This window comes from Oncorhynchus mykiss, chromosome 21 (assembly GCF_013265735.2).
Source record: "Oncorhynchus mykiss isolate Arlee chromosome 21, USDA_OmykA_1.1, whole genome shotgun sequence".
Classification (NCBI taxonomy): domain Eukaryota; kingdom Metazoa; phylum Chordata; class Actinopteri; order Salmoniformes; family Salmonidae; genus Oncorhynchus; species Oncorhynchus mykiss.
The window spans coordinates 32,421,881-32,449,489 of record NC_048585.1 but is presented as its reverse complement, the minus strand read 5'-3'; the positions used below and the strand labels follow the sequence as shown (position 1 = coordinate 32,449,489).

The 27,609-nt window shown below is 42.7% G+C and overlaps 1 protein-coding gene across 1 annotated transcript; it reads left to right on the top strand.

The window, feature by feature from the left end:
- On the top strand, positions 1 to 26,581 carry LOC110500260 (transportin-3). The gene is made up of 23 exons (XM_036957666.1): positions 1 to 272; positions 3,370 to 3,570; positions 3,934 to 4,007; positions 4,230 to 4,386; positions 4,932 to 5,075; positions 5,332 to 5,507; positions 5,725 to 5,863; positions 5,947 to 6,093; positions 6,288 to 6,395; positions 6,501 to 6,592; positions 6,792 to 6,931; positions 7,202 to 7,393; positions 11,500 to 11,591; positions 11,723 to 11,799; positions 11,954 to 12,014; positions 12,280 to 12,420; positions 23,352 to 23,468; positions 23,581 to 23,675; positions 23,878 to 24,034; positions 24,312 to 24,479; positions 24,777 to 24,889; positions 25,470 to 25,561; positions 25,731 to 26,581. The coding sequence occupies exons 1-22, from the start codon at positions 159 to 161 to the stop codon at positions 25,528 to 25,530; spliced, it is 2,766 nt and encodes a 921-aa protein (XP_036813561.1). The 5' UTR covers positions 1 to 158; the 3' UTR covers positions 25,531 to 25,561; positions 25,731 to 26,581.
- The last annotated feature ends 1,028 nt before the right edge of the window (positions 26,582 to 27,609 follow it).

Here is a 27,609-nt window from a genome sequence, read left to right as displayed (position 1 = left end):
GGGCGTTTGTCGGTGACACACGGGGAGCCTGTGTTCGATTGAGATGGCGGTCGGAACAGCGAGCACAAGGAACGAATAAATATTACCCCGTCTAAACATAATCTGTGGGATTTGTAGCGCCTTCACATTTACACTAAACTGTAACGTAGCATAGCGCTATGGAGAAACCGACAGTCGCACTTGTGTATCAAGCTGTGCAGGCTCTTTATCATGATCCGGACCCCGCCGGTAAAGAGCGAGCTTCGGTGTGGCTGGGGGAGCTACAGAGATCGGTAAGTAAACTCGAGGGATGGGGGGGACTTGGAATGGGCCTAGAACAAGACATGGCTAGGCAGGTCGTGTGAGGCCGAAAACAAAACATTGCATCAGAATGCGTAATACCATGGTGATAAAAAACATGTATTTGTATATGCTAACCCAACTACGAATGAATGAGCATAGATTCACACGCTAGCTAGCAACAAACTGCATAGCATTATCTAGTTAGCTTAGTTAAGCTAGTTTGATAGATAGCTAGCAAACTAACTACTTAGCATTAGCCGCACAGTTGCTCTTTCCACTACTAGCCTGCTAGTAACTGTCAAATGGAAACGGGTATAGATCTATGGGGATTCCTATGTGCAACGAAGATAATAAAGCGAACACAAGCTAGCTTTCTCTCGCGTGTAACGTTAGTCTTTAAACAATCCATGGCGTTTGACAATGCTAGCTAGTTAGCCACACAGCAGATACAGTAACTAGTTTAACATCCATGTATTGCTAGTTAGCTTATGTAGTTGCCTAGGGTTAACTAAACTACTATCTTGACATAATCAGTAGCTCGCACTAATGACAGTTACGTTAGCCGGCCATGGCACAGGAAGAGCGCGAGGCAAGGGTGGCCACCATGCTAGCGTCCATTACTTGCTAGCAAACCTGCCGTTTTAGCCACATAAGGCTAAATTGCTTAGTAGAGGGGCGTGTTGCCTCGCTAGCTAAAGTTAGCTAGCGGGCTAACGATATTGCCAGGGGGGCTTTTGCTTTGAGTTAGTCAGCGAACGTTAACTTGGCTAGCTACACGAACAACTTCCATTTGTGTTGATTATGTTGGGTAAATGGTGTGCCACTTAAAGTTGTTTGCTGTTGGTTAACGTTAGCCGTTTTATTTCCGCATTTGTTTTTTGTTTTTTTTTCCTCCATTGGTGCTGCGTCGGTCTGGTTTCCGCATATTCATTGGTTACTGCCTTAACTACTGCAGGAAATGTAATCATTGTCTGTCATCGGACAATCAATGATCTGAAATACGGCCCACCTTCATGTTGCCGCTACGTATTCCTACCAACCTTAACGTATTATTGTGATAACTTTTATAATAGATGGCCTTCCTACAGGTTGCATTAAGAGAGACAGCCTCAGGGTAACTGGATTCAAAACTGCTATTTCTCCCCACTATCATGCAGTTCCCACAGAAAGGCCTCACAAAGCCATGTGTTGATTCCCTAAGAAAAAATGAAATGTCGCATAACATGTTTTAAAACACTTTAGACTGTGACACAAGCAACTTCCTGAGTTTGCTGGCACTTGGATCTGAACGGTCTAAATTGGGAGAGTAGGAGCCATCTGAGTGATGAGCACTGTGTGTGTGCTCTGTGCTGTCAGCAGCTTTTTCACCCTGGCTGCCAGGACATACTGGACACTGATGGACAAATGGGGAAGGGGCTTGGCTGTTTCACTTTGCAATATAAATTCTCATACACATTTTTACCAGGTTTTACTTTAGACCATACTCCAGAATATCTAATAGCTGACCAACTGTTGGTTAAGGCAACAAGCCCTCTATGAAGGCAGCTAGCAACAGACACCTGATGGTGTTGCATAGGAAGGGTATCAGATTTGGCCTACTGCATTTTTTAAATGGGCCTACTCCCTTTGGGTGTTTGTGTGATTAGTGTGGTTTTGAAATAATTTGAGTAGGTTGGAACCCAGACCTGAGAATGTAAGCAAAGTAATCCATTTACTGGGAGGTGCTTTTTTTTTGTGACTGTTCGAGTTCTCACCTTATTTTCTTCCCCATTTGAGAAAAAAATATCTTTAATTGTTTACCTTTTTCTGTAGGACTATGCCAACGATGCCTAATTTATCATAACCATTACAGATAACAATTCCTAATTTAAAAGCAAGTGAAGTTATTGAAACCTTAATGTCAACTGATTATATTGTGGAACACAATCTTCAAAAAGGCAGTAACCTCAGCAGTGGCGCTTACTTGTAGAGGCCTATGCCTGTGAAATTGCATAGCCGTGCATTGTTAATTTAGCAGACACACCGCTTTTTCCCCCGAGCCCTTATCACAGTCAAGACACTTATTTTTATTGTAAAAAAAAAAAAAAGACAACAACAAAAAAACATGAATATAACAATTTTTAAAAAGTTGCCGATGTGTTGCGCATCTGAAGTCTGCAACAGTTATCCTCAGTGATTATTTGAAACTGGGCTCTATTTGCTTCGTTGAAAGACATTTTTTCCCCCCAAGATTATAGACCAAAATCTGTATTTTTGATATAAAGATGTTCGATTTAGTTTATTCTGCTTTTTCTTTGGAATTTTCTAAATGTATTAACAATTCCATCTCTTTTGTGAGTAGGTCTTTTATCAAACTAATGATTGTGTATTTTCAGTGTGGATCCAGTCTGTTTAGGGGGTTATAGCCTAGGCTAATGGAGTGGACGAACATGGACAGGTAGCCTACTTTTTGTAGTGATTTTTTTTTGACAATCGGCGTAACATGTCTGACTATTTTTAGGGGCCTAATAGTTAAGACATGCCATTTTAATGCCAAAAATGTATTACCCTTTAATGTGGCATGAACACAACCAGTCATGATTTCTTCTGATTGTCAACCAAATCACATGAAAAAGTACTAGATTTTAGAAATAAATCTAAAATCGTGCACTGTGCACCCATTTGATAATTGGAAAGAGACGTATGTTAAAAAACACCAAAAGGTGTAAAAACAGTCGGTAATTGTCATTAGGTCTACATTCTTGTAGCCTGAATTAATTGATGCGTCTCGCTGACAAAAGGTCCTTTTTTTTGTAGAAAGAAATGAGGTGACACTTGAAAAGGGCCTGAAATACGGCACTGTCCCGGGATGACAAGTGCAGCCACATGGGAAAAATGGTTTAAACAATGAAACGGAAGTGGGTTTATTTGCTTCATTTGGAATGGGGCTTTGATTTTCATATTTACCACTGTAGCAGGGGCACATCTCTCATTCAGGGCGGTTCCGCACCAGTATCCCTGTTTTTGACTTCCTTGTTTCCGTAACCTTCCTGTCTGAATAAAGTTCAAGGTGGCGCTAACTGTTCTCCCTGTATCCCCTCCCCACAGATGTACGCGTGGGAGATGGCAGACCAGCTCCTCCAGCTGAAACAGGACGTGGAGTCTTGTTACTTTGCCGCCCAGACCATGAAGATGAAGATCCAGACGTCGTTCTTTGAGCTCCCCCCAGAGACCCACATCGCCCTCCGAGACTCCCTGCTCTCACACATACAGAGCCTCAAAGACCTCTCCCCCATCATCGTCACTCAGGTAATGGCCTCCTCGCACATTGATGTAACCTAGGGTAAAGCTCCTTCCATCCAATTATTGTCCATCCGGTATCACCCTATGTCAGTGACCACTGACACTCTCTGATGACTTGGATTTCTGTCTTAGCCTTTATGCTCCTAGAATGCTCTCGAGGAATGTCCCACTGACCATCGAAATGTCCCAAAGGCTTAGCCATGCACATGGCACAGTAGCAATAGAACTCTAGCATTTACCCCAATGTACCACCACAGGGGTGTAGCTGTGGTACAATTTAACAAGTACAGTATTACGTGGCATTAAGATACTCTAATCCTTACAAGTTCTTCATGATTTCTTGTCTAATTTCTCTCCTCCCTCTCTCAGCTTGCTCTGGCCATTGCAGACCTCGCCCTACAGATGGCCTCCTGGAAGGGCTGTGTCCACACCCTCATTGAAAAGTAAGACCCCTGCCTTTCAACCACTCATCTCAGATCACACCTGTGGGTAACAGAATGCCAGAGTTACAGGATATTAGACTGTGGGTGGTTCTATAAAGTCAAAAGCCATTGTAAATAGTTGGTATTTTTGAGGTGACGTTAAGCTTCAAATACATCTCCTTCATGCTAATTTTCTCATTTACTGACTGCTGCCGTCTCTGCTCCACTCTCCTTGCCTCTCAGGTATAGCAATGATGTCAGCTCCATGACGTTTCTGATAGAGATCCTTACAGTGCTCCCAGAGGAGGTCCACAGCCGCTCCCTACGCATCGGAGCCAATCGCAGGACAGAGATCATCGAGGACCTGGCCTATTACTCCAGTACTGTGGTCACCCTACTGGTGAGAGTTCTCTCTCTGGCTGACACGCACACTATCCATTCATCTTTCTCTCGCCAATACTCACATACTAGCCTATTTTACCCACCTGATTTCAGCTGGTCTAAACTAGAGCACCTGTCACCACTCCCCCTTACTGGTTAAGCAGACCCCCCATGGGTTCATCCTCTCATTATAAAACCCTGTGATGTACAGCCTCATTATCACAAAGCTATTCAGCTACTACCACTACCTTAGAGGGACAAACTGAACCACTCACTTTGTAGTATAATTTTCTCTGCAGAATGTCCAAGTTTGACTGTAGATGTTTTTGAGGATTAAGTGTAAGGATGTAGGAGTTGTCCTCCCAAAACCAACAGAAAAGAGACAGAACTATACTGCTTGTGTTGGGGGTTACCTCAACCTACAATCAACAATTTTCATTGAGTCAATAACACCTGTCGTGACTCCTGTTTCGTTGGGTGAACTTCCTCGTGCGTTTGGCTTCAGACACAGCGTTGTGGTTTTGATAAGAATCAGTGTTGTTAGCGCATGTGTGTTGTCTCTAGATGACATGTGTGGAGAAGTCTGGCAGCAATGAGAAGATGCTGATCAAGGTGTTCCGCTGTCTGGGAAGCTGGTTCAACCTGGGAGTCCTGGACAGCAACTTTATGGCCAACAACCAGCTCCTGATGGTCCTTTTCCAAGTGCTGGTATGTCTCTTTCTCTCACTCTCTCTCATGGCAATTTGGAAGCACAAATAAACAGTGCTAGTGACAAACACTCCCAAAGTCTCTTGAAATATTAGAGCAGCATTCGTTCCAAACCCTTATTTGTGCAACAACCATGGGGGGGCGGGGCAATAATTTATGCCGGTTTAGAATGCTAATCGCTTGTATGCATAATGCATGGGTTTCAGCCACCGAACATCTCTTTGGCATACTGTTATTTTTTTTGTCTGTTTGGCAGCAAAGAGACGAGACGTCCACTAACCTGCACGAGGCTGCGTCCGACTGTGTGTGTTCAGCGCTGTACGCCATCGAGAACGTGGACACACACATGCCCCTGGCCCTGCAGCTTTTTCAGGGCGTCCTCACGCTGGAGACGGCCTACCATATGGCTGTGGCACGGGAGGACCTCGACAAGTATGAACACACTACTCCCCTTTACATACATACACCAAGATCACCTATCCAATCACCACACTCCTTCCTGCCCCAAACCTATCCTTCCTCCATTGCTCTTGATGTTGAACTCGTCTGACTCTTCTCCACTGTCCTCTGTGTGGAAGAAAAGAATGATAACTTTTATCCACAACTCTCTCCTTCCTTAACTCTCTCTCCTTCTCCCTTGTTCTGTCAGAGTGTTGAATTACTGTAGGATCTTCACTGAGTTGTGTGAGACGTTTCTGGAGACCACAGTCAAGAGTCCAGGCCAGGGCATGGGAGACCTGCGAACGCTTGAGCTGCTGCTCATCTGTGCAGGACACCCCCAATATGAGGTACACAACACAAGATATGCCCACACACACACTCTGTTTTGGGTGGATTTCAAGTGTGTGTGTTCTCTTCTGGTGAATCTCAGGTTGTGGAGATCTCATTTAACTTCTGGTATCGTCTGGGAGAGAACCTGTATAAGACCAACGACCCTGCCCTCCACGGCATCTTCAGACCCTATATCCAGAGACTGCTGCACGGCCTGGCCCGCCACTGCCAACTAGACCCCGACCACGTAAGAACCACCAACACACGACAAGTAGTCCTTAACCAATTCCAGTGATGCCAACCATACTCCCCAATACTCTGCTTATGTCGTATCTGATTGTAGAATCCCTTAATCATGTGCACGTATTACCAAGTACATCATTTGGCTTTGGTAGCAGAGTATCCTTCACTCATGGTCTCCACTTTTGTGTTCATCCACAGGAGGGCATCCCAGAAGATACAGATGACTTTGGGGAGTTCAGGATGAGGGTGTCTGATCTTGTGAAGGATGTCATTTTCCTTGTGGGCTCCATGGAATGTTTCTCCCAGGTAGCAACCTTTTGGAAATTGCAAGTTCAAATTATGTAATTTAGATGACAAGATATACCGACTGTCTTCTCCTGTTTTTCCTCTTTCTCCCTCTCACTCTCTCAGTTGTACTCCACTCTAAAAGAAGGCAACCCTCCCTGGGAGGTGACCGAGGCTGTTCTCTTCATCATGGCCGCCATCGCCAAGAGTGTAGACCCGTGAGTGTCCTCTGCACGTCATTCCTCATTAATAGAATGAATAATGACTAAATCCCTTCCCCACTGTGTAGAATGTGTACAACTGCTGTAGATTTGTAAATTACCCCCCCCCCAGGGTGTTTGTGTAACGTTTCAATCTTTAATTTGTGCGTAATGTATAACTCCTGTGTGTAACGTGTTAATGCTTTCCCCCTGTCAGTGAGAACAACCCCACCCTGACAGAGGTGTTAGAGCAGGTGGTGCTGCTGCCAGAGACTGTCCATATCGCCGTGCGCTACACCAGCATTGAGCTGGTGGGGGAGATGAGCGAGGTCGTTGACCGCAACCCGCGGTTCCTAGGTAGGTTCAGTGGTCACGTTACAGTCAATTGCTTAGCTCGGGACCTGAGTGATTGAGTTAATCAATTTGGAGGTTCATCTTCATCTGTGTGTTAGTGTGTATAACTCTAGTTTTGAGCACGTCTGTTTCCTTGTCATTTTTCTCTGTTTTCCATTCCTTTTTCCGTCCTGTGTCAAATGCCTGTCACTCTGTTTTGTTACACCTCTGCCTGTGCCCCTCTTGGTTGTATACTATGGATGTGTGTATGACCTTAGCCCCGCTCTGTCACAGACCCCGTGCTGAACTACCTGATGAAGGGCCTGAGGGAGAAGACCCTGGCTTCCGTGGCGGCCAAGGCGATCCATAACATCTGCTCTGTGTGCCGGGACCACATGGCCCAGCACTTCCAGGGCCTGCTGGACATCGCCCGTGCCCTCGACTCCTTTGCCCTGACCACCGAAGCCGCCGTAGGCCTCCTCAAAGGTAACGTTATGCCACCCTTATTTTTGACACTTTTTATGGGGTAGATCAGTTTTAATATGGCAGATTGTGGCTTCTATCAGTGTCGTCTGCATTTTCAATCCCACTTATTTTATTTTGTAGATGTTTATTATTTTCCCCCTAAACCTACTACCCCCTCCCCTAATTGGAGTAAACTAATGGACCAAAATATTTATGCTTCCACTTTCAGCTCATAAATACTATATATATACATTTTACGGACACAATTATATTTTACATGACTTATCTTTTGTTTATTTTAGTCCCATCCTTCAACTACTCTCAACCCCTCCCATCTATCTCTGAAGACCATCCAGTTTTGATTTCTAGCTGCCATATATTTTTCACAAACGTTTTGAAACTTTCTATTTTCATAATTTCTACAGATTGTAAATTTAAAGTTAAAAAACCTTTGCTAAGAGTATTATTGATCGATTTGACTGACTTATAAAATTTGTGGAGTTAGATTCCAACATTTACCTGGAGCTTTCAGCCATTCCTCTGAACCTGCGACCAAAAACAAGCAACAGTACATATGGGCAGTACCAAAACAAGTGATCTAATGATTGGTTCTTCACAGTCGAGTTTGCAGAGCTGGGATGGTTGTATCTCTTGTGTTTTTTGTGGGTTTTTTTACACACAGAGTACCAGTCAAAAAGTTTGGACAACTATTTATTCAAGCATTTTTCTTTATTTGTGCTTTTTTCTACGTTGTAGAATAATAGTGAAAATGTAAAAACTATGAAGTAACACATGGAATCGTGTAGTAACCGAAAGTGTTAAACAAATCAAAATATATTTTATATTTGAGATTCTTCAAAGGGGCCAGCCACCCTTTGCCTTGGCAGTCTTGAAGGAGTTCCCACACATGCTAAGCACTTGTTGGCTGCTTTTCTTTCACTCTGCAGTCCAACTCATCCCAAACCATCTCAATTGGGTTGAGGTTGGGTGATTGTGGAGGCCTGGTCATCTGATGCAGCACTCCATCACTCTCCTTATTGGTCAAATAGCCCTGACACAACCTGGAGGTGTGTTGGGTCATTGTCCTGTGGAAAGACAAATGATAGTCCCACTAAGCGCAAACCAGATGGGATGGCTTATCGCTGCAAAATGCTTTGGTAGCCATGCTGGTTGTGTGCCTTGAATTCTTAATAAATCACTGACAGTGTCACCAGCAAAGCACCATCACACCTCCTCCATGCTTTACGGTGGGAACAACACATGCAGAGATCAACTTGTCTCATCAGACCAAAGGACAGTTGTCCACCAGTCTAATGTCCGTTGCTTGTGTATTTTGGCCCAAGCAAGTCTCTTATTTTTGGTGTCCTTTAGTCGTGGTTTCTTTGCAGCAATTTGACCGTGAAGGCCTGATTCATGCAGTCTTTTCTGAACTCTGAAGCATTTATATGGGCTGCAATTTCTGATTCTGGTAACTCTAATGAACTTATCCTCTGCAGTACAAGTAACTCTGGGTCTTCCTTTCCTCTGGTGGTTCTCACGAGAGCAAGTTTCATCATAGTGCTTGATGGTTTTTGCGACTACACTTGAAGAAACATTTAAAAGTTCATAGTGTTCTGGATTGACTGACCTTCGTGTCTTAAAGTAATGATGGACTATTTCTCTTTGCTTATTTGCGCTGTTCTTGCCATAATATGGACTTGGTCTTTTGCCATAATGTGGACTTGGTCTTTTACCAAATAGGGCTGGTATACAGAAGATAACCCTATCTGGTCACAACACAATTGATGGGCTCAAACGCATTAAGAAAATAAATTCCACATTCACTTTTAAGAAGGCACACCTGTTAATTGAAATGCATTCCAGGTGACTACTTCATGAAGCTGGTTGAGATAATTCCAAGTGTGCAAAGCTGTCATCAAGGCAAAGGTTGGCTACTTTGAAGATTCTCAAATATAAAATATATTTTGGTTTAACACTTTCTTGGTTAAAACATGAGTCCATATGTTGTCTTCACTATTATTCTACACTGTGTAGAAAATAGTAAAAATAACCCTGGAATGAATAGGTGTAAACTTTTGACTGGTACTGTGTGTGTGTGCGCACTATCGCAAGAATTTTGTATAATTGAAATTCTATGTTTTTAATCTGGTGTCGTTTTGTCTATCAGTTCACTAACCATGTGCCAGGGAATCGGTACATCGCAAATCTCCTGACTACTTTGTCAACCTGTATGGCACAGCTGTAAATGATTTTAGTCTTCATGTAGGGACAAAAGACAAGTTCCTTACCTTCTTCCACTTGACTCCTCCATTTGTGCAGTAATGCTGCAATCCGTTGGTTGTGATTTTGGTTAGAGCAGACATTTCCATATGTTTTTGTTAACTGCCAGTGTGAACTCCACCAGTCGTATTTATATAATTTAGAAGATTATAATTTTTTTATTTTTCTCCAAAAACACTTTTTTAATCAATTAGTGTATTGGAGTTTAATGATAATATTTGTTCTGTCTCTTCTGGTGGATTAAACTGAAATTGCCAACAGTTTTCTATGTCTTGTGTTAAAAATAACCAAAATTGAGAGGTTGTAATCTGAATGAAGAGAAAAAAGGCCATTCTTGAATACTAGGTGAGCCCTTCTTACTAATCTGCTAGAGAACCAGTTTGGATATAAGTATATGTTTTTGTATGATTGAAGCCTTTAGTCAGAGGTCTAATGCTTTAATATTTAATCATTTTTGCCCTCTGAATTCATAATCATTATATGAATAGGCCCATTCCAAATAAAGTAGAATAAAACACTGTTAGAAAGTTGTGTAGGCAGGGCCATAAGTAGGTTGTAGTTATTATTTAGGTTGTAGTTATTATAGGACTGTTTCCCTCTACCATTTGTATTTCATATACCTTTGACTATTGGATGTTCTTATAGGCACTTTAGTATTGCCAGTATAACAGTATAGCTTCCGTCCCTCTCCTCGCTCGAACCAGCAACACAGCGACAACAGCCACCATCGAAGCAGCGTTACCCATGCAGAGCAAGGGGAACAACTACTAGGAGGCCCAGAGCGAGTGACTTTTGAAACGCTATTAGCGTGCGCTAACTAGCTAGCCATTTCTCTTCGGTTACACCAGCCTCATCTCGGGAGTTGATAGGCTTGAAGTCATAAACAGCGCAATGCTTTTGACGCACAACGAAGAGCTGCTGGCAAAACGCACGAAAGTGCTGTTTGAATGAATGTTTACGTGCCTGCTTCTGCCTACCATGCTCAGTCAGATTATATGCAACGCAGGACACGCTAGATAATATCTAGTAATATCATCAACCATAACTAGTGATTGTTTTTTATAAGATAAGTTATATAGCTAGCAACTTACCTTGGCTTACTGCATTCGTGTAACAGGCAGTCTCCTTGTGGAGTGCAACGAGAGAGAGGCAGGTCGTTATTGCTTTGGACCAGTTAACTGTAAGGTTGCAAGATGGATCCCCGAGCTGACAAGGATGAAAATCTGTCGTTCTGCCCCTGAACAAGGCAGTTAACCCACCGTTCCTAGGCCGTCATTGAAAATAAGAATGTGTTTTTAACTGACTTGCCTAGTTAAATAAAGGTGTGTGTGTGTGTGTATATATATATATATATTATTTTTTTTAATCTGCGCCCAAAAATACCGATTTCCGATTGTTATAAACTTGAAATCGGCCCTAATTAATCGGCCATTCCAATTAATCGGTCGACCTCTAATGGCAATAGTTGACATGTGTTTTAACTCCTTTTGACAATTTTAATACTTTCTGAGAAGTGGCCATTATTTACTATTATACATAACTTTAACCCATTTGTATAAGAGATTCTCCAAAATGAATGTAGTCCAAGCATTTATACCATGCCACTCTTTCTACTACTTTGGTCTGTCGGTCTTTCTTTCTCTGCTCCACTCCCTCTATTCCATCTCTCACTTTCAATCTCTTGTTTTTATTCATTTCTGTCTCACTTGCTAGTCCATTTCTTTCAGCAACTTGTTCTCTCTGGACTGTGGGTCCAGTTTTTATTTGATTACCTAATGAGTTTGATTTGTATTAAACGAGTGGTGTTGCTCTGTCACCATGGTAATGCTGGTTGTTTTGCAATGCAGGTACAGCCCTGGTCCTGGCTCGTCTGCCCCTGGAGAAGATTGCTGAGTGTTTGAGTGACCTGTGTGCTGTGCAGGTCATGGCCCTCAAAAAGGTGTGTTTTTCTACCATTTGTTTATGTGCAAGTTTGGTTGTAGGTTGTGTGTAACCCACTACAATAGTAGTATTGTGGATTGGGTATTTGTGTGATACCAACAGGTTTGCTTATTTGTCTCCTATCTTCAGCTTCTCTCTCAGGACCCCAGCAATGGGAAAGCCGCTGACCCCACTGTCTGGCTGGACAGACTAGCAGTAATCTTCCGGTACACTCGACTCATTTATAACGCATTGTGCTATATATACATATCCTGGTTGCACAGGCCACAAACTGTCTAATGTAGCTATAATGATATGATTTGGGCTGATTAATATTTTAAGCAGAAATGTTTGGCTTAATGTTTTTTTTCTCCCCCCCAGACACACAAACCCCATTGTAGAGAATGGACAAACACACCCATGTCAGAAAGTCATCCAGGAGGTAAAGCAACTGACATTTTTTTTTTTTTCACCCTCTACATTTGAGCTTTTTTTTTTGTTGTATTTGGACGAAGCTACCATTTGCATACAACCTGCGTTGTTCAACACATTAATTGGACTAAGTTGTTTTAATGGAACTATTTTGGTGCTCAACTACCTTGGCGCTTTTCTCCTTTTCAGATTGTAATTTCAATTTGAGGCCATGATTGCGTACAGACATTCCCACAGTTTCTCATGCTAAACCTATATTTGGTGTTTCTCTGTAGATCTGGCCGGTCCTGTCACAGACTCTAAACACACACCAGGCTGATAACCGCATTGTGGAACGCTGCTGTCGCTGCCTGCGGTTCGCTGTGCGCTGCGTGGGCAAGGGCTCTGCCTCTCTACTACAGCCACTCGTCACACAGGTGCGTGTTCCTGTGTTTGGGTCACAATACGCCCCATATGCAGATGGGTTAATCTTTGTTGGCGTGTCTGTTATTTGTGTATACAATGTCCATCGCCACTGGGTGCTTGTTGAGCCCAGGGCAGGCAGCTGGTGACTTATGACAAAGTTAGGCTGAATGTACAGTATAGGGTTGCAAAATTCCGGTAACTTTTCAAAACTCCTGGATTGACAGATTCCCTTGCTTCCTGATTATTCCCTCTTGAATCTAGAAAGTTACTGGACATTTTTTGACCCTAGTATAGGTCTTAACAGTGTGTGTTTCAGATGGTCAGCATAACATTAACGCTTGTCTGCTTGCCCCCGGGCTAGTCATTTTTGAAAAAATATATATTTAGGTTACTTTGCTCATAATTAGATCAGTGTCCTCCGGGTGCGATGTTTTGCTCACTCCCGATCTCTGCAGAGCGCATCGGAATACAGTATAATTATTGTAGGCCTGCACTGACCGGTGTCGTGGAAATTCATACTGAGAGAGACTTTTATTTCTTCAAACAATCATCTTTATTTCATTTTGTTGAATTATTACAATGAGACTAGTCAACCCAACACTCGTGACTGTTGGGCTGAGCAGCCTAAACTTTAAAGACAAACTTTACAGGTTTTTTTTATATACTAAAGATGCTTAGTCATGGCTGGTTCCACCCCTCCCAAAAAAGGTTGGAGGCACCATTAGCCACTTTGGATTTATCCTGTGGTCATCCGCACAGTTTTATTTTATTTTAACCCCCAACCCGGCTTAGTTTCCCAGATGCCTGGAAGATAAGACAATGAGTGATTGTTCTAACTTCTTCTAGGCTATCTCTCTGGGTTACACACACCACATCTCGTATATGGAATGCCGGCTTTAGGTTTTTATCACCAAGTCATTGTCAACTCAAGCAATCTCTAGCAAAACCCATTTCCCTTACCATAAGCCCGTATTAACCTCTAGCGACGAGCAATCCCGTATCCGGGAGCGTAATCATAGCCTCAAGCGCATTACCATAACGCAACGTTTCCTATTCATGAAAATCGCAAATGAAATAAATATATTGAAACACAAGCTTAGCCTTTTGTTAACAACATTGTCATCTCAGATTTTCAAAATATGCGTTACAGCCAACGCTAGACAAGCATTTGTGTAAGTTTAGCATGGCATAATGCTATGCTAGGCTGTGCTGGCAGCAGGCAACATTTTCACAAAATGTTTGTTCATCCTGCTTGGCTGAGAAATCGACAGAAAAATACTATCTATAACGCCGAACTTTTTTCAAAATTTGCTCCATAATATCAACTGAAACACGGCAAATGTTGTTTAGGATCCATCCTCAAGCTGTTTTTAACATATGTATTCGATAATATATCCGTGGAGGCAGTTGGTTTCTCATAAGAAACGATTGGAAAAATGGCTACCTCAGTGTTTTACGCAAGGTTTTCTCCGGGAGACACCATGCGTCCACTCGCCCTATATGGTCTCTTACAGCCATTCTCCAATGGAAATGCCTAAAGACGTCACAATGCTGCAGACACCTTGGGGAAAACGTGGAAAACGTAAGCTGACTCCTAGCTCCTTCACAGCCATATAAGGAGTCATTGGCATGAGGCGGTTTCAAAAAATGCGTCACTTCCTGATTGGATTCTTATCTGGGTTTCGCCTGTAACATCAGTTCTGTGGCACTCACAGACAATATCTTTGCAGTTTTGGAAACGTCCGAGTGTTTTCTTTCCAAAGCTGTCAATTATATGCATAGTCGAGCATCTTTTCGTGACAAAATATCTTGTTTAAAACGGGAACGTTTTTCATCCAAAAATTAAGAGCGCCCCCTATATCCAAGAGGTTAACTGCATGAAGTTAGTGGAAACCATCCCTTTACAGAAAATCAACATTTAAAAGAACAGAAATGTCTTACTATAGTTAAGTATATCATCGTTAACTATTAATATCAACCAAATCAGGTAAATATGTAATTCTATCACATAGGCAAAGTGGTCTTTCAATCATGCAAGATGTGTTTGAGGTCAAAGGGATCCGCGTTTGCACATTTGATAATTGCTAGTAAGCTATTTCCCAGTTATAGCACATTTTTGGTCAACAATAAGAATCCTGTGCATCAGCTGTGTGCCAGTTTCCAGAGGGAGGGAGAGCGAGACTGAAGTACATTTGCAAAATAATGATATGCAAAAGACTAACTAGATAACCAGCCAAACTACACTGCTTTAATTTCAATCTCGCTAGTTAACTGTTAGTCGGACATGACATTTAATGCATACTAACTAAAATAACTTTCTACAGGAACTCGTTTATTGCCGCAAATGGCCAACACATATTTTGATATGGGTGCGTAGCCCAAATGTACCCAAGTGGCCAAATTGGTGAAGGTATACATTTTGAAACAAATAACTATATACAAAATGGTATTCTAACACACCTCCCCCAAAAAATGAGAAAAATATGGGAGAAAAAAATCAAAAAACATTTACAAAATAACATGGGTAACTATTTACACACTTTCAATATTTGGAAGACCCTCAGTCCTCTATCAAATCAAATGTATTTATATAGCCATTTGTACATCAGCTAATATCTCAGTGCTGTACAGAAACCCAGCCTAAAACCCCAAACAGCAAGCAATGCAGGTGTAGAAGCACGGTGGTTAGGAAAAACTCCAGAGAAAGATCCAAAACCTAGGAAGAAACCTACAGAGGAACCAGGCTGATGGGTGGCCAGTCCTCTTCTGGCTGTGCCGGGTGGAGATTATAACAGAACATGGCTGAGATTTTCAAATGTTCATAGATGACCAGCAGGGTCAAATAATAATAATCACAGTAGTTGTAGAGGATGCAACAGGACAGCACCTCAAGACTAAATATGAACAGTTTAGGGTTCCATAGCCGCAGGCAGAACAGTTGAAACTGGAACAGCAGCAAGGCCAGGTGGACTGGGGACAGCAAGAAGTCATCATGCCAGGTAGTCCTGACGCATGGTCCTAGGGCTCAGGTCCTTCTCCGGGAGAATTAGAGAGAGCATACTTAAATTCACACAGGACACCGGATAAGACAGAAGTAGTACTCCAGATATAACAAACTGACCCTAGCCCCCCGACACAAACTACTGCAGCATAAATACTGGAGGCTGAGACAGGAGGGGTCAGAGACAATGCGGACCCATCCTATGAGACCCCCGGACAGGGCCAAACAGGAAGGATATAACATCACCCACTTTGCCAAAGCTCTACACAATATTGTGCTGCTGAGGTATAATTATATATATATATATATATATATATATATATATATATATATATATATATATATATATATATATATATATATATATATATATATATATACACACACACACACACTGTTCAAAAAAATAAAGGGAACACTAAAATAACACATCCTAGATCTGAATGAATGAAATATTGTTATTAAATACTTTTTTCTTTACATAGTTGAATGTGCTGACAACAAAATCACACAAATTATCAATGGAAATCAAATTTATCAACCCATGGAGGTCTGGATTTGGAGTCACACTCAAAATTAAAGTGGAAAACCACACTACAGGCTGATCCAACTTTGATGTAATGTCCTTAAAATAAGTCAAAATGAGGCTCAGTAGTGTGTGTGTGTGTGTGGCCTCCACGTGCCTGAATGACCTCCCTACAACGCCTGGGCATGCTCCTGATGAGGTGGCGGATGGTCCTGGACTAAAGCATCCGCCAAGTCCTGGACAGTCTGTGGTGCAACGTGGCGTTGGTGGATGGAGCGAGACATGATGTCCCAGATGTGCTCAATTGGATTCAGGTCTGGGGAACGGGCGGGCCAGTCCATAGCATCAATGCCTTCCTCTTGCAGGAACTGCTTACACACTCCAGCCACATGAGGTCTAGCATTGTCTTGCATTAGGAGGAACCCAGGGCCAACCGCACCAGCATATGGTCTCACAAGGGGTCTGAGGATCTCATCTCGGTACCTAATGGCAGTCAGGCTACCTCTGGCGAGCACATGGAGGGCTGTGCGGCCCCCCAAAGAAATGCCACCCCACACCATGACTGACCCACCGCCCAACCGGTCATGCTGGAGGATGTTGCAGGCAGCAGAACGTTCTCCACGGCGTCTCCAGACTGTCATGTCTGTCACACGTGCTCAGTTAGAACCTGCTTTCATCTGTGAAGAGCACAGGGCGCCAGTGGGAATTTGTCAATCTTGGTGTTTTCTGTAAGCACAACCCCCACCTGTGGACGTCTGGCCCTCATACCACCCTCATGGAGTCTGTTTCTGACCGTTTGAGCAGACACATGCACATTTGTGGCCTGCTGGAGGTCATTTTGCAGGGCTCTGGCAGTGCTCCTCCTGCTCCTCCTTGCACAAAGGCGGAGGTAGCGGTCCTGCTGCTGGGTTGTTGCCCTCCTACGGCCTCCTCCACGTCTCCTGATGTACTGGCCTGTCTCCTGGTAGCGCCTCCATGCTCTGAACACTACGCTGACAGACACAGCAAACCTTCTTGCCACAGCTCGCATTGATGTGCCATCCTGGATGAGCTGCACTACCTGAGCCACTTGTGTGGGTTGTAGACTCCGTCTCATACTACCACTAGAGTGAAAGCACCGCCAGCATTCAAAAGTGACCAAAACATCAGCCAGGAAGCATAGGAACTGAGAAGTGGTCTGTGGTTATCACTTGCAGAACCACTCCTTTATTGGGGGTGTCTTGCTAATTGCCTATAATTTCCACCTGTTGTCTATATTCCATTTGTACAACAGCATGTGAAATTTATTGTCAATCAGTGTTGCTTCCTAAGTGGACAGTAAGAATATTTCATTCATTCAGATCTAGGATGTTATTTTAGTGTTACCTTTTATTTTTTTGAGCAGTGTATATCTGAGTACAGGGAACATAAGGTTGAATATATTATTATAGACCTGCGAGATCTGTCTTTTACAGTGGGGCAAAAAAGTATTTAGTCAGCCACGAATTGTGCAAGTTCTCCCACTTAAAAAGATGAGAGGCCTGTAATTTTCATCATAGGTACACTTCAACTATGACAGACAAAATGATTTTTAAAAATCCAGAAAAGTATTTGGTCAATAACAAAAGTTTATCTCAATACTTTGTCATTGCCAACAAAGGGTATATAACAGAGGTCAAACGTTTTCTGTAAGTCTTCACAAGGTTTTCACACTGTTGCTGGTATTTTGGCCCATTCCTCCATGCAGATCTCCTCTAGAGCAGTGATGTTTTGGGGCTGTTACTGGGCAACACAGACTTTCAACTCCCTCCAAAGATTTTCTATGGGGTTGAGATCTGGAGACTGGCTAGGCCACTTCAGGACCTTGAAATGCTTCTTACGAAGCCACTCCTTCGTTGCCCGGGCGGTGTGTTTGGGATCATTGTCATGCTGAAAGACCCAGTCACGTTTCATCTTCAATGCCCTTTCTGATGGAAGGAGGTTTTCATTCAAAATCTCACGATACATGGCCCCATTCATTCTTTCCTTTACACGGATCAGTCGTCCTGGTCCCTTTGCAGAAAAACAGCCCCAAAGCATGATGTTTCCACACCCATGCTTCACTGTAGGTGTGGTGTCCTTTGGATACAACTCAGCATTCTTTGTCCTCCAAACACGACGAGTTGAGTTTTTACCAAAAAGTTATATTTTGGTTTCATCTGACCATATGACATTCTCCCAATCTTCTTCTGGATCATCCAAATGCTCTCTAGCGAACTTCAGACGGGCCTGGACATGTACTGGCTTAAGCAGGGGGACACGTCTGGCACTGCAGGATTTGAGTCCCTGGCGGCATAGTGTGTTACTGATGGTAGGCTTTGTTACTTTGGTCCCAGCTCTCTGCAGGTCGTTCACTAGGTCCCCCCGTGTGGTTCTGGGATTTTTGCTCACCGTTCTTGTGATCATTTGACCCCAAGGGGTGAGATATGCGTGGAGCCCCAGACCGAGGGAGATTATCATTGGTCTTGTATGTCTTCCATTTCCTAAGAATTGCTCCCACAGTTGATTTCTTCAAACCAAGCTGCTTACCTATTGCAGATTCAGTCTTCCCAGCCTGGTGAAGGTCTACAATTTTGTTTCTGGTGTCCTTTGACAGCTCTTTGGTCTTGGCCATAGTGGAGATTGGAGTGTGACTGTTTGAGGTTGTGGACAGGTGTCTTTTATACTGATAACAAGTTCAAAAAGGTGCCATTAATATGGGTAACGAGTGGAGGACAGAGGAGCCTCTTAAAGAAGAAGTTACAGGTCTGTGAGAGCCAGAAATCTTGCTTGTTTGTAGGTGACCAAATACTTATTTTCCACCATAATTTGCAAATAAATTCATAAAAAATCCTACAATGTGATTTTCCTGATTTTTGTCTCTCATTTTGTCATAGTTGAAGTGTACCTATGATGAAAATTACAGGCCTCTCTCCTTTTTAAAGTAGGAGAACTTGCACAATTGGTGACTGACTAAATACTTTTTTGCCCCACTGTATATTGACATTTCAGCTAGATCTACTGTCTCCATTATATTATGACAGACCAGCTAGATCTACTGTCTCCATTTCACTTCGGCCATTGTTGTGGGCCTGCCCTCCCCTCAACAGCCTCAAATAGGCTATTTCATGTGGGTTGGGGTGGGGCGGCAGACACATTTAATCACTTTTCATTACATAATTTCATCACATTACATTACATTTTTATATATTGCTTCTAAAATGTAAAAAAATCACATTTTATATTATTAATTTCAAACAAGGGCATTAGCATGAGAATAACTTACCAGTCCAAAACGGTGACATTGTTCCTCTTCTGCAGGCACCGTTACAGATTATACACAGTGGCTACAGCGGTGTCGTCTCCGTTCAAAAAATATTCCTCCACTTCCTCCATTTAGATACAAAAAGATTTCCCAAGCTTTAAACATCCCAAGGAGCACTGTGCAAGCGATTAATATTGAAATGGAAGGAGTATCAGACCACTGCAAATCTATCAAGACCTGGCCGTCCCTCTAAACTTTCAGCTCATACAAGGAGAAGACTGATCAGAGATGCAGCCAAGAGGCCCATGATCACTCTGGATGAACTGCAGAGAGCTACAGCTGAGGTGGGAGACTCTGTCCATAGGACAACAATCAGTCGTATATTGCACAAATCTGGCCTTTATGGAAGAGTGGCAAGAAAGCCATTTCTTAAAGATATCCATAAAAAGTGTTGTTTAAAGTTTGCCACAAGCCACCTGGGAGACACACCAAACATGTGGAAGAAGGTGCTCTGGTCAGATGAAACCAAAATTGAACTTTTTGGCAACAATGCAAAACGTTATGTTTGGCGTAAAAGCAACACAGCTCATCACCCTGAACACACCATCCCCACTGTCAAACATGGTGGTGGCAGCATCATGGTTTGGGCCTGCTTTTCTTCAGCAGGGACAGGGAAGATGGTTAAAATTGATGGGAAGATGGATGGAGCCAAATACAGGACCATTCTGGAAGAACCTGATGGTCTGCAAAAAACCTGAGACTGGGACGGAGATTTGTCTTCCAACAAGACAATGATCCAAAACATAAAGCAAAATCTACAATGGAATGGTTAAAAAATAAACATATCCAGGTGTTAGAATGGCCAAGTCAAAGTCCAGACCTAAATCCAATCGAGAATCTGTGGAAAGAACTGAAAACTGCTCTCCATCCAACCTCACTGAGCTCAAGCTGTTTTGCAAGGAGGAATGGGAAAAAATGTCAGTCTCTCGATGTGCAAAACTGATAGAGACATACCCCAAGCGACTTACAGCTGTAATCGCAGCAAAAGGTGGCGCTACAAAGTATTAACTTAAGGGGGCTGAATAATTTTGCACGCCCAATTTTTCAGTTTTTGATTTGTTAAAAAAGTTTGAAATATCCAGTAAATGTCGTTCCACTTCATGATTGTGTCCCATTTGTTGTTGATTCTTCACAAAAAAAATAGTTTTATATCTTTTATGTTTGAAGTCTGAACTGTGGCAAAAGGTCCCAAAGTTCAAGGGTGCCGAATACTTTCGCAAGGCACTGTGTGTGTGTGTATATATATATATATATATATATATATAACAGCTGAATCTGCGCATTTACCAAAACAACGCTGTGCGTAAAATGCGTAGCTCCTTCCGGAATAACTTCAATAGCGAATGACTCTCTTTACGCCGGAGTTTACGACATGGGTTGGTCTTCCAACACACAACCATTGCATATTGCCGTTTACCTCAGCTCATTTGCTATCTACCCAGCTAGATTTCATGACCATCAGTGGTCATTGTGTTAAAATAGTCAATCAACGAAACAGTGGTCATATCATTGGTGCACAGTGATGTCATTACTTGTTGTCTTCAAATCGGTTTATTTCAGTCAATACGTCCTGCGAAATGGCCCATCAGGTTTGGTTGTGTTACAAACAAACCAGTTGATTGCAATGAAACCAAACATGACTGGAAAAGTCAGGTTTTGTGTGGGTTATTTACCTGGAATGTGTAGTCAAATGGAATGAGATGGAATTCACAACAAAAGCGGTTCACAAAAAGTTTTGTGTTAGGCTATAACTGATTTTATCAAACAAAAGATCATTCATTGTGTAACAATGAGCATTGGGATTGCAAACAGACGAAGATCGTCAAAGGTAAACAATTTATTTTAATGCCGTATGTGATTTTGTTACGCCTGTGCTTTTTTTATTTTTTATGGGGCTCTATCCTCAGATAATCGCATCGTATTCTTTCGCAATAAATCATTTTTAAAATCTTAAACCGCAGTTGGATTAGCAAGATTCTAGGCTTCCGATACATGTGAGACACTTGTATTTTCGTGAATGTTTAATATGACTATTTATGTAGCGATCACCGTATGTTGTGGAATTTCAGCCCGCTACCGGGTTCCGTGCTCAGAGGTTAACAAATATTCTTAGAATAGCCCAATTGACAAGTAACTCCTTTGCTGTAAAGATCTCACCTGAACACTGAATATTTTAACCTTACAAATATAAACTTTTTAGTAGGCTACCTCGCCCACCTTAATCATTTTAATCCCTGGTTTATAAAATAATTTCACTCATTTAATGAAGACATAAGTATTTGGTTGTAATTAGCGGTACACGAAAATTACATTTTTGGCTGATTACGATACCTTGCCCAAAATAGATTTTTACATTTTAGGGGCCTTTTTATGCATTCTAGTACAGTTAAATAGTTCGCACACACACACTTTGACACAGCGGTATAAGGCACTGCATCTCAGTGCGAGAGGCTGTAATTGGGAGTCCCATAGGGCGGCACAAAATTGGCCCAGCGTTGTCCGGGTTTGGCCATCATTGTAAATAAGAATTTGTTCTTAACTGACTTGCCTAGTTAAAGGTCACACACACACACACCACACTGACCAAAAAAGTTATGTTGTTTGCATTTACATATGTCCCCATTACCAGTAAAACATAATCAAACCTATTTCTCTCACCTACTTGCTGTGCTGTTTCGTTCAGTTGTTTCATTCTCAACCAGGATTTCTATGGAACACCGTTTTGGGTCTTTGCGTGTCATAAAAGATATGTGTCAAATAACACTTTTGACCAGTCAGGACCTGAATATGACTGCATCACATTTAACACATTCATACTTTTTTTTTACGTAGTTATTACACATTGATTACTCTACCACTCTCATTTCATATGTCACAACGATTCATCGATACGTAACTTACCTACAGTGCTAGCTAGCTGATGGATGCAAACATAGCAAAACAACATCTGTTTCAGTAGCGTTAGCTAGCTATTTATTTTCATGAACTGAAGTTCAATTTCAATAGGTAAACAAGTGGCAACCTAGCTAATACTTACAAGGATTCCTAAATCATTACTAAGAATAATGAAAATGACTGGTTTCTACTCGTCATTGTTTTCTGGCTGGTTGTTTTGGTGCTAGCTTAGGTACCAAGCTAAAGCTAGCTACCCCAGAAGTTGCGGTCGAACAAATAATGCTTTATTACTAATGCGGTATTGTAAACGCATCGTTTGTGGCCAGTGTTTGGTTGTTTGCAGACTTTCTTTTGTACAGTTTTGACAGTGCTACTGATAGTAGTGGTGGCACTTGGCTTGCATGTGCAAATTCGGAACACGCAACATTCTATAATAGAACTGTTATTTGACGTGTCAAATTAAAAGCTTATTTTACGGGTCAAGAAGTATTATTTTAGCGCAAAATTTTACATTGCATTACGTCATGTACTTACATTGTCAAAGCTAACGTGCATACCTATACATCGATACCAATGTTGGTGTTTTTAGCTAATATCTTCTGTTATGTTCACCTATTTTTACAATTAAAAAAAAAAAAAAAATTACATTTTTTTTGTTTGTTTTTATATCGTGCATCCCTAGTTGTAATGTTGCAGGGTGGCCAACCCTCGTCCAGGAGAGCTACTGGGTGTGCAGGATTTTGCTCCAGCCCTGCTCTAACACACCACCTTGCTCAACAGGACCTTTATAAGCTGACTTGCTTGAGCAGGGTTGGCTAAAAAGCCTGTACTCCAGTAGTTCTCCAGATGCAGGGTTGACCGACCATGTGTTTTATATTCAGTAGCCTATCTGTGCAGTACTTACTCAAGGCACAACGGCAGGAGATATAATACATGGGATCAGAGACCAGCAGCATTCCATTGTCAAAACCAGTGATAATAATGAATGTTATTGGTAAAGTGGTTCCTTGCATCATACAACACAATTTTCAGTCACCAATTTTCAGACTTGAGCTTTCGGACAGGTAAAAATTCAGTCCCAAAAGATAAGGTCAGGCCCTTGTCAGTGTGTGTACCAGGTGTAAAGATGTTAAATGTGTGGTGTTTCAGATGGTTAGTGTGTATCAGGTGTAAAGATGTTAAATGTGTGGTGTTTCAGATGGTCAGTGTGTATCAGGTGTATCCCCACTCCTGCTTCCTTTATCTGGGCAGCATCCTGGTGGATGAGTACGGCATGGAGGAAGGCTGCAGACAAGGTCTACTAGACATGCTACAGGTAGGACAAACACACCACTTTCATAGGTACTTGTAGTTCACTGGAGTGGCAGTGGAACTCTGGTTTGTTCTATTGGTTTTGAACTGACTTTGTCCCTTCTCGCTCCCCGTAGGCTCTGTGTATGCCCACCTTCCAGCTGTTGGAGCAGCCCAACGGTCTCCGTAACCACCCAGACACAGTAGATGACCTCTTCAGACTCGCCACCAGGTATGATCAACTGGAACACAGTTCAAGCAGTTGCTCCTCTCCCTCAAAATAATAAGTTCACTTTTAAATGTAAACTCAATGGGCTTTGTCTGAGGGGCAAGAATGAAAAATAACCATTGCTGGGGACCTGACACAGGCATACTTGTTTTACAGTAGCATTTAGGTTATAAAGAAGATTCTCTCTTGCTTCTTCTCTCTGCAGGTTTGTCCAGCGTAGTCCCGTCACCCTGCTCAGCAGTGGCATCATTGTCCACATCATCCAGTGCGCTATCGCTGCCACCACACTGGACCACCGGGACGCCAACTGCAGTGTCATGAAGTTCGTCAGAGACCTCATCCACACGGGTGTCAGCAACGACGTGAGTCAGCCCCAACAAAGTCAAATCTATTTCAACAGTCAATGTTTGTTTGTCTCTGTTGCAGACTGCGCAGAATCACTGATCTACAAATACATTTGTATCCCAAATTATTATTTGTCATCAAGATGAGCAAATCTGTGCCTCTGCCTTGCTCAAACTGACCCCCTCAAACATGGGGATTCACTGTCTGACGATCAACCAAAAGTCTCCTCTGAATAACAACAATATGTCAGTCAGATTGTCACGTTTTTTTTTTCTTTTTTTTTCTTCGTTGCAGCACGAGGATGACTTTGAGCTGCGGAAGCAGCTAATAGGCCAGGCCATGGGGCAGCACGGGCAGCAGTTGGTCACCCAGCTCATGCACACATGCTGCTTTTGCCTGCCACCTTACACACTCCCCGATGTGGCTGAGGTGCTCTGGGAGATCATGGTGTTCGACAGGCCGGTGAGTCACATGTATATTGACACACGCTCTTAGCTCTACCACTCCTGACAGTACTTGTATAATACATACGCAGTTGAAAGTAGATGTACACATACAGTCTTCGACAGGTGCTCGCTGTCATACCACAAGATGGCGCTAAGAGAACATCTTTCAACAGGGACCACAATTCATATTTACACACACTTCCAATGACATGGGCATGACAGCACTTTCCCTTGTGAGAAAGGGTTGTAGTACTACCATTGCATTGCCTCCTGATGTGTGTTTGATGTTTAACGTTGCAGATATGTTTTCTAGACGTTCTGCCGCTGGCTGGAGAACGCGCTGAAGGGGCTTCCTAAGGAGACGTCAGGCGGGGCGGTGACCGTCACACACAAACAGCTCACAGACTTCCACAAGCAGGTCACCAGGTGAGCATATCACAGCCACGCCCCTTCCATGCTTCTCAAGTGGAATCTGGTGCATTCTTTTCCGCCAGAAATTATCTAACTGGCCATGTGTTGTCCTCATAAGTTCAGGAGTTATAGCAGGTGAAACTTTGCATTTTCCCACTGGAAAACAGCTAGCTGTTTATGTTCTGACTCTGGGAAGAGCTCATGTGTCACTAGGCATGCTCAAACAAGCTGCTCCTGCAGCAGTGGAACGCTGGAAAACCGGAGTAGGGAAACCTCATGGATTCCCTGCCACACGTTCAGGCTCGCCTAGAAGCATCCCTTCCCCAGTTTTCCAGCGCTCCACCCTCCCTCACATGCGGTCTCTCTGAGGGAATGGGAGCTTCAGACAGATGACCGCTAGATAGTAATTCTCAGGGAGCACCTTGAGTTCACAGTGGGAGTCTTGTGAGAGACCCTGCATGCTCGACGTGGGTTCATTTCAGATTAATTTAAAGTGACCTTGAATAAATGGCGAGCCTGAATGTGTTGAATTACCTATGTAAATGCACCACATTAATAACGTTGCCCTTTTCTCGCTCTTCCCCTCTTTCTCCAGTGCGGAGGAGTGTAAGCAGGTGTGCTGGGCTATCCGGGAGTTCACCAGATTGTTCCGATAGCCACGCCCAAAGAGCTCTGCCAGAACACCAGGTTAGGCATCAACACAGAAACCTAAACAGCCCCCGCACTGGGATCTGCAGACTCATCTCACCCCATGTCTTTTAGATGGTTCCAAAAAAATATCTGATCGTATTTAGGTTGGCAAATGTCAGTAACATCTCCATTGATTTATTGTCATTTAAATGTTTTTCTTCCTCAGGTTAAATATTTTGGCGAACATTCAGAGGTGACGGCAAAGAGGCTGAAGACCGCAGCAGACGAGAATCTAAAGGGATCTCCTACTGGACAGATGGGCGGGACTTGGCACTGTGGAAAGCCAATCAAGACGCATCGCAAGGATTGGAGTGACAGGGTGAACCCGGAAACGAAATGCGCCTTTGGCTGTGTGAGAAGACGCCCCCCCCCCTTCCGCTCCCTCTCGCTCCCCTGCCTCACTGTCACCACAGTTACAGGTGGCACGAGGGTTGAAAGGGGGCGGGGCAGGGGGGCATGTCCGAGGAGGGAGAATTCACCGACTCAAAGAAATGGGATTAGTTCTGCGTCAGTTGGATTTCTACAGGATCCATCTTCAAAAAGAACAAGTGAAGGGAAGGGGGGAAAAAAACAAAGGATGTGCCTCGTTGCTAATCATAATGCATCAAAAAAAGACTTGTACGTTTTTAAATTGAGAAATGATTTATTTTCATGGATGTGTCTTTAGAACTTTAACATGGTCTTGCTGTCGGTGCCATATAGAAAAATAAATAGCAAACCCACGAGGCCCTTCACAAAATGGTCACCACTGCTTTGTGGAGGCATTTAGGAAATGGTTGAAGGGAATGCTGGGAGATTTGGCGTCACCTTTGACCTTTTTAAACATGTTGGCTGGAGTTTTACTGTTCTCTATTACCAGGGAAGGAGAGTTGTGACAGGTCGAGTGGGACTCTGGCAAATAGTATATATATTTTTTTTGTTCTTCCACCTCTGGCATCGTCCATTCTTGGAGGTAGACACCACCGTCGGCGTTGTAGCCATGTTGTGAACAACAATAAAACAACTGTGAGGAACAAATTTGCCGTTGTCTGTATCATGTTTTAGAGTTTAGATGTTTGTTCATACCAGATCCCTCACCCCCTAAAAATAACAAGTTGGTCAAGGTTAGAGGTCGACCGATTAATCGGAATGGCCAATTTAATTAGGGCCGATTTCAAGTTTTCAAAACAATCGGAAATCGGTATTTTTGGACACCAATTTGGCCGAATTGGATTTATTTTAACACCTTTATTTAACTAGGCAAGTCAGTTAACACACTTATTTTCAATGACTGCCTAGGAACGGTGGGTTAACTGCCTTGTTCAGGGGCAGAACGACAGATTTTTACTTCGTCAGCTCAGGGATTCAATCTTGCAACCTTACAGTTAACTAGTCCAACGCTCTAACCACCTGCCTCTCATTGCACTCCACAAGGAGACTGCCTGTTACGTGAATGCAGTAAGAAGCCAAGGTAAATTGCTAGCTAGCATTAAACGTATCTTATAAAAAAAACAATCAATCATAACCACTAGTTAACTACACATGGTTGATATTACAAGTTTATATAGCGTTTCCTGCAATCGAAAAAGGACTGTCGTTGCTCCAATGTGGACCGAACCATAAACATCAATGCCTTTCTTAAAATCAATACACAAGTATATTTTTAAACCTGCATATTTAGTTAATATTGCCTGCTAACATGAATTTCTTAACTTGGTAAAATGTGTCACTTCTCTTGCAACCGTCAGGGTATATGCAGCAGTTTGGGCCGCCTGGCTCGTTGCAAACTGTGAAGGCTTTATTCGTAACGAAGACAGCCAACTTCGCCAAACGGGGATGATTTAACAAAAGCGCATTTGTGAAAAGCACAATCGTTGCACGACTGTACCTAACCATAAACATCAATGCACAGAAGTATATATTTTTAAACCTGCATATTTGGCTAAAATAAATCCAGGTTAGCAGGCAATATTAATAACCAGGTGAAATTATCACTTCTCTTGCGTTCATTGCACGCAGTCAGGGTATATGCAACAGTTTGGGCCGCTTGGCGAACATTACGTAAT